Raw genomic sequence first — 7,784 nt, 5'->3', positions numbered from 1 at the left:
ATGGCCAAGATATGGAAGCCACCTAAGTGCCCATTATTGGATGATTAGATAAAAAATATGTGGTGTATACAAATACAATGAATACTAGCCACAAAAAATTAAATTTTGCATTTTGCAACAAGATAGATGGACCTAGAGGGTATTATGCTAAGTGAAATCAGTCACAGAAAGACAAATAATGTATGAGTTCACTTATATGTGGAATCCAAAAAATAAGACAAATGAACAAACATAACAAAATAGAAACACAGTCATAGATACAGAGAATAAACAAGTGGTTGCCAGAGGGAAGGGGGTTATGGGGAAGAGAATAGTGGGTGAGGGAGATTAAGAAGTGCAAACTTCCAGCTACAAAATAAAGGCCACAAGTATGAAATGTACAGTATGGGGAATACAGTCAATAGTTCTGAATAGCTTTGTATGGTGACAAATTACAACTCGACCTATCATGCTTATCATTTTGAAATGTATATAAATCATGAATCACTATACCGTGTACCAGGAACTCACATCATATTGTATGTAGGTCAACTATACTTCAAAAACAAAGACACAAAACTCATAGTTGGAAGAGAGAAAAAGAGGAGGAGAAAGCAGCTGAGATGATACATGACAGGATTATTGAAAGATAAGATTGGAGAAAATAGAGGAAATATGAAGCTGATATTTAAGAAAATTTAGGAAGATGTTACACGTGTAACAATTTTATGGCTTAACTTTTAAGTTGCTAAATTTAAAGAAAAAACTCTCTGACCTATGATGTATGGTCAAGTCTGTGCAGAGTGTACTTCGGTTTGTCCTCATGGCCAAGTCCTATAGCCTCCTGTTCCCACTCCGGGAGTATCTTCTTGTGAAGTGAATAAGAAAGTGAACCTTTGTCTTGCATTTCAATTTGAGGCTGCATTAACTTACACAAGAAATTGGAAAAAAAAAAACCACCTTAGATCACACTATCTTCAGTCTATATAGCATATTTAAAGGCTTTTAATTGACATATTCTTTAATCTTTATAACATCACTTTGAGGTAGATAGGAGATCTGTACTTTTACCCCATTCTATTCAAATTCAAAATTAAAAAACAAAATCAAAATTAAAACAAGAATTAAATGGTATACACACAAAGTCTAGAGTAAGATGATTTGCCTTAGCAGTCCTGATTACATCAGGTGTGACAAAACTAAGCTGCTTCCATATATTCTGACTGATGAAAATGTTTAAAGTTGACCAAACGACACACAGATTCAATTTGGTCAAATGAAGCCACATTTCAAACAGAATCCCCTGAGTGTAAAGCTGGAAAGATTATTGTCTGGTTAATCTTTTAGTCCCATTTCTCTTTATTTGACCATTTCCCTTTGTGCTGGAGATTAGCCCATAATTGCTATGGTCTGTTGACATCACTGTATCTGCTTCTAAACTTTGGCTGAAAAAGTGTCCATCCCACAGGTGAATTACACAGTCAAGAGCCTCCAAGCAGAGCCTTGCTTTCCATCCGGCCTCCACAACAGCAAGCCTAAAGGCACTTCGTGGATCCTGTGATCCCAGGTCTCTTTGTGAAACCATAAAGTTCAGTAGCCAGAAAAGTGGTGTGATGCAGTAGGCACTGGGGAGAGAAATGAGCAGGAAAAGACACATTTCTTGCCTTTGGAGCATTTAACATGGCTCATAAAATTGTGTCTTCTTTTTCAGACTTGCATTTCTTCGCTTTTTCTGTCTTCTAGTAAATATTATTTCTCTGGTTCCTGTTTCTCTACTCTCTTGTGTCATCTGCTCATTACTCTTTTGAATACTGAACCAAACAAACCCTAGAGTATTACAAATCTGTATTTCCCTCAGAAAATAGTGTTCATTTAGCCAATGATGTCATATTCCACTGGCCTTCACAACAGAATAAGCAAGACGTTCTAAGGTAAATTTGCTTTTACAAGGCATTTAGAGTAAATTATGTGGTTTCAGCCCAACATGAAGTAAAATCTTCCCCAGAAATACACACTGTTGGCAAAATCCTCAGCAATCACTGAGCCTGAGGGCCAAACATGACAACCCGGGAGGAACAGAACGCTGAGAAGAAATGTGACTGAAATACAAATAACAAAACGTGTGGTTTTCCAGACTCATGGGAAGACAAAACTGTGACTACATTACAACATGCAAGAGGAAGGCTGAAAGTCGCCACTAAATTATGTGTTTTTTTGTAGCCACACAGCTATCCTGGCACTTCGCTTTTTGTTTTTGAGATTTTCGTTCTTTATTGTCTGCAATTTGGCATGAACTGTGAGTCGCTGGTGCTCCTCCAACATGTTACTGCAAAACTGCTGCAGCTGAAAGCACAAAGAGAGGATCAGTCAGTGAAGTGAAACTTATTAGACCCAACAAGACAGAGTTCATGTTTGGTAGTGACATGATTGTGCAAAGGACTGATGATGACTGGAATGAGCAGAAACATGTGCCCCTATGTTGTTTGTTCCTGAGGAGACCATGACTGGGAAAATGTGATGAAGCCCCCGTGACCTGAAGAATCAGATATAGAAACTCTGCCTATTTTATTCATCACTCTATTCCCCAAGCACACAGTAGATGCTCAATAAGATTTATTGAATGCATGTCAGAAATTATACAAGATTTGTGGAGAGAGATACAGTGAGACTTTTTCTTATCTCAAAAGAAGCCTGGCAACGTCCATACCTCAAAACTGGTACACGATATCTGTGTCTTTACAAATGTTATCCTTTATGAATATTTATCGTACGGAGTTCCTCTCATGGCTCAGTGGAAACAAATCTAACTAGCATCCATGAGGACGTAGGTTTGATCCCTGGCCTCGCTCAGTGGGTTAAGGATCTGGTGTGGCCGTGAACTGTGGTGTAGGTCACAGAGGCAGCCCGGATCTTGCGTTGCTGTGGCTGTGGTGTAGGTTGGCAGCTACAGCTCCAATTTGGCCCCTAGCCTGGGAACCTCCATATGCTGTGGGTCCAGCCCTAAAGACCAAAAAAAAAAAAAAAAAAAAAAAAAAGAATATAGTGGGTTCATCCATTGGCTAAATTCTTTCATTGAGCTGGGCCAAGCATTCAGTGATGGGAATGTTTGCTGCAATATTATATACAAGCCAGATACCAAATGATGAATAAATAAGTCATATTCCAAAAATCCATTTCTATGTTATTGGATTAGAACTCGGAACACATATTACCATAAAATGATAGTGTACCCTATCAACTCACAAAAAGTCACTTGAACCCTAGTGTACTTTAAGTAATAAGAGGGTTGTGAAGCCTAATTCCAACACAAAAGAAAAGTAAGTCTCTAGGATAAAAGAGGTTAAGGAACCAGGCACAAACCTCTGCTCTGTCCCACACTTTGGGAGCCACATGCCAGAGGAGGCACCACATCACTGGCTGCGTGCCTATCTGGGGTAGGTTGGAGCGGGGTGTGGGTCTGTGGGATTGTGGGTAGGGTTTCACCTCCATGAGAGCTTAAGAGCACGCATGAGGCCAGGCCCCAGCAGGGTAGAGTAGAAAGACCACAGCAAGAGGTTCAGAGAGTGTACAAAAACCACTGGTGTGGAGGGAAAAGGGATTCATGCGACTTCCTTTTCATTTTCCTTTTTAGTAATTACTGATGATATGTTATGAACTGATACATTGTGGGAGGACTGCCGCTTTCTAACAAGGCTATTCATAGCAGCTAACTTACATGTTTTCAAAATAGCGGTAATTTAACCATTGCTAAATACATTTTTGCATTTTTTAAAATAAATTATTAGTGACTACAGTGTCACAAAGTCACTTTGGAACTTTGAGAATGGCTTAAGGTATACAAACTTCATTCATCATTACAACAACAACAATAAAACTTTACTGGGTTTTGTAAACGAACACACTTTCGATATCAACAGAAAATCAGTTTTGCTTCTGGGAGCATTTATTCCAGCATTTTTGGGTGTGCTCCTCACTCTCTGTCCAGAGAATCCCTGATAAATCAGGTCCTGACAGCTCAGCCTCTAGCCGGCCAAAACCCAAACAAAGATAATTCCTTCAGGAATTAGCAGTTCTTCCTCTCTCTCAGAGTAACTATGTAACTGACTGCTTCTTTCTTCTTCTTTTTTTTTTTTTGTCTTTTTTTTCTCTTTTGTTGTTGTTGTTGTTGCTATTTCTTGGGCCGCTCCCACGGCATATGGAGGTTCCCAGGCTAGGGGTTGAATCGGAGCTGTAGCCACCAGCCTACGCCAGAGCCACAGCAACGCGGGATCCGAGCCGCGTCTGCAACCTACACCACAGCTCACGGCAACGCCAGATCGTTAACCCACTGAGCAAGGGCAGGGACCGAACCCGCAACCTCATGGTTCCTAGTCAGATTCGTTAACCACTGCGCCAGGACGGGAACTCTTTTTTTTTTTTTTTAATCCAGAATCAAATTTCAGGCCTTTATAACCTACGCATCCATGTGTTTATTTGCTGGGGAAGGGGAGTGGATTTTCCTTTCTTATTTACACAGGCTGTTTCTATTCTTACGAACACAGTTCCAAGCCTGGGTGTTTCATTTGTACTCATGTAATTTTCTTAAAAATTTTAACCAATGTTATTGAGTTAGAATCACATATAATTAGCTGTATCCACTTCAAGCATACAAGTCAATGAGTTCTGACCTTTGTATATGCCTGAGAAACCACAGCCACAATCAAGACACAGTACATTTCCATCACCCATGGAAGTTCTTTAGGCCCTTTTGCAATCCATCCTCCCTCTGTCCCAGTCAACCACTGACCTACTTATCGTCACTACAGCTGCAGTTAGCATTTCCTAGAATGTGCCCAGTTTCTTTTATTCATCATAATCATCCTGAGACTCATCCATGTTGCAAAACAAACCTGTGCTCTGTGTGTGTGTGTGTGTGTATGTGTGTGTGGTGTATATTCCCTGTGCTGGATGTATTACATTTTCCTTATTCATTCACCTATTGACAGACATCTGCATGATTCGCCCTTTGGGCTAATGTGAGTGACGCTGCTATGAACCTTCATGTTCAACTCTTTATGTGGATGCAGGTTTCCCTTTCTCCCGGGTCAAAACCTAAAAAATAGACTTGTTAGGTCACATGTGTCTTAACACTAAAAAAACAAAACAAAACACGGTCTATGTCCAAAAGTGGGCATACCATGTTACAGTCCCACCAGCAGAATAAGAGAATTCCAGTTCCTTCACATTTTGGCCAGTGTTCTGTTAATCTTTGGTAAACCTTTCTAATTTTACCCAATCTATTGGGTATATAGATAGTAAGTTTCTATTTTACTCTTGTTTTACATTGTATGGGTGTGGCTTTTCTGCAGACTTCCGCTTTTGCAACTCAGTTTACTTTCCAGTCATAGCACCTCCCTCTTCTTTCCCGAACTACGCCTCCACTATTGGTAGGACCTGTGGTTTGTGTGGGGCTGGCTCAAAGGTGAGCACATGACTCAGGGCAGGCCAATCAGAGTAGTGCAGTTCCCTTGGACCCAGGTGACTGGTGCATGTGACTCAAGAAGAGCCAATCAGAGTCTCTTCCTCAGGTCTAATGCAGAAGCTGAGTGGGAAAGGATTCCTTCTTCAGCAACTGAGGATGCTAAGGCTCCCATAAGCCTAGGGCTATGCTTGCCTCCCATAGGGAGAAAGCCCACCTAAGAGGAAATTCCATCCAGAAGAAAGTGAAGCCTAGAAACGCAAATCCCATGTTAGGTTCTAAAAATCAGATATGAGTAAACTATTGGTCTCAGTCCGCAGGGAGCTCATTACAGCCTCATGGCATAGACTTACACACTGATTACAGCCCAATGTAGTAAGCAATATAATAAAGCTATTCAGAGGATGATTTGGGAGCATGGACGAGGTAAGGGTGTCAATCAGTTAGTTAAAACATTCCTAGACTATGTGGTTGGAGTGGGGTCTTAAGGAATGATTAGGAATTACCCAGCCAACGACAGTCATGGGAAGGGGATTCCAGACGGAAGGTAGTTTCTGAAATCTGGAAACGTGCAACAGTGTGATAATTTGAGACATTCTGTATGTGGTGAGTGTAACTAGAGGAAAAATGTTCAGGGGTGCCTGTTCCTCTTATTCTCTGACACCTGGTGGTGAAGTGGGCAAAAATGATGCCAGAGACTAAGGCAGGGGCCAGATTATGAAGTGCCTCATGTATTAATGAAAAGATTTTTAAATTTCTTCTAAAAAAATGTGATGATCTACTGAAGCCTTAGGAGGAAGGAAATGACAACGGTGAATGACGGAGGGGCGATAGGGAAGACCAGCCTGTGCCAGGGACCCAGAGCCACAGCCTACAGCGATCATTTAGGTGAGAAAGAGTGATGTCTAACCCTCCATGAACAGGAACGGTCTGCATTTCAGGAACAAGATAGAATTGAGAGACATTTCCTGCACAGTGATAATAGCACCAGTGAAGCCTAGAATATAACAATTCAGATAAGCACATTATTTTTAATTTTAATAACTCCAATGTACATAAAAATGGCTTCTAAATTATCATTATGATTTATAATTATCTATAGTACTTACCTCTGTGATCTGTAAATCTGTACTTATGGTTCTGCCTATTACATATACTAGAGTAACCAATGATTGGGTTCCGTACCTACGAAGCAACAAGATGCTAATCAGGAGTGGAAAATGTTTTGCAAGACAAAGCCACACAGCAGATAAATGCTAAGTATTCAGCCCCTATTCATTCTTGTCTCCCACATCTAGGCAAAAACACATATGAACTAGTTAAGCTTCATCTTTTAACAGAAAATCCATTCTGTAGAAAAGTCTCTTAGCACAAAGAAATATTTATAGTTAAATAATGATCTGTGTAAAACATGGTTCTAAAAGTTTTGTTTAAATATAATAAGGTCTTTTTAAATTCAGTAACAAGGACTATTTTTATCTTTCTAGATGAGGTGGGTAGAAAAGATGACACTTACCCCAAATTAAGGAAGTTTGTAAGGGAAAAAGTAAATATTCAAAGTATGTCCCTTTAAAAAAAAAAATGCATTTTGTATGTAATCAATTTCAGAAACTCTGACTAAAATACCCTGAAAGCTTACTGAAAATTTTGTATTTGAATATGCTTTTTGGAAAGAGGATCCATATCTTCAGAGATTCTCAAAATGTTGATGATCCCTGAGGGCTAACTACTCTGGCTTTCCTTAAGCTCCCTCAGAAAGGTATGGTAACCGAAGCTCCCATTTAGTTTAGTGACCTTGAGTATCCAGTAAACAAGAATCATCTGAAAAACAGCCAGGAAGCATTGCTGTGGCAAACAGCAGATACATACCTACTCAAGGTGTTGCTGTAGTTAGAAAAGTAAAGAAAGACTTTTGGAAGCATTAAAAAAGAGAGAAAATTAAAATGGGGTTAGTATAACAGACTGAGCAAGAAAGGGTTGAACTCTATTCTGTCTTGTTCATAGCTGATGGCTAATACACACATTCAATTGACTTTAAAGCTGTATACTTGAAATTAAAAACTGTAAGAGTTAGTGGCATGATATGCAGACAAAGGTGAAAGAAAACAGGGCTTATGTCCTGTTTAAATTCCCAGCTGTAACTTAGGCTGCATCTCTTTCACCAAAGTGGAGGAGAAGAGACAATCTACTTAGAATTCAGTCAAGTAAACCTGTGTCTATGGGGAAAGAGGAAATATTTCTTAGTTCTTCATTTCTGTTGGCCAGGTATAAAAAGCCTCTGAAAAGACTCTAGAAATTTGACAAAATTTGCAAAGACCAGGAGCTCCAAATTAAAAAAAAAAAAAAA

General features: G+C 39.6%; 1 protein-coding gene across 14 annotated transcripts in view; it reads right to left on the bottom strand.

Moving 5' to 3' along the window:
• Nucleotides 1–955: 955 nt before the first annotated feature.
• LVRN (laeverin) overlaps nt 956–7,784 on the bottom strand; it is a 75,728-nt gene continuing 68,899 nt past the window's right edge. For all 14 annotated transcript variants that reach the window (XM_085014332.1, XM_085014326.1, XM_085014337.1 and 11 more), the window contains 2 exons: nt 6,547–6,622; nt 956–2,322 (listed from right to left, as the gene is read on the bottom strand). In XM_085014332.1, the coding sequence (XP_084870458.1) occupies nt 2,182–2,322; nt 6,547–6,622 (217 nt within the window). In that variant the 3' untranslated portion in view covers nt 956–2,181. The remainder of the gene's footprint in view (nt 2,323–6,546; nt 6,623–7,784) is intronic.

The sequence above is a fragment of the Sus scrofa genome, chromosome 2 (assembly GCF_054392235.1).
Source record: "Sus scrofa isolate SSC_HxYL_T2T_F1_AM1 chromosome 2, Sscrofa_HxYL_maternal_Yorkshire_Landrace_v2.0, whole genome shotgun sequence".
Lineage (NCBI taxonomy): Eukaryota > Metazoa > Chordata > Mammalia > Artiodactyla > Suidae > Sus > Sus scrofa.
The sequence above is the reverse complement of the archived record's forward strand: the minus strand, read 5'-3'. Positions and strand labels throughout refer to the sequence as shown.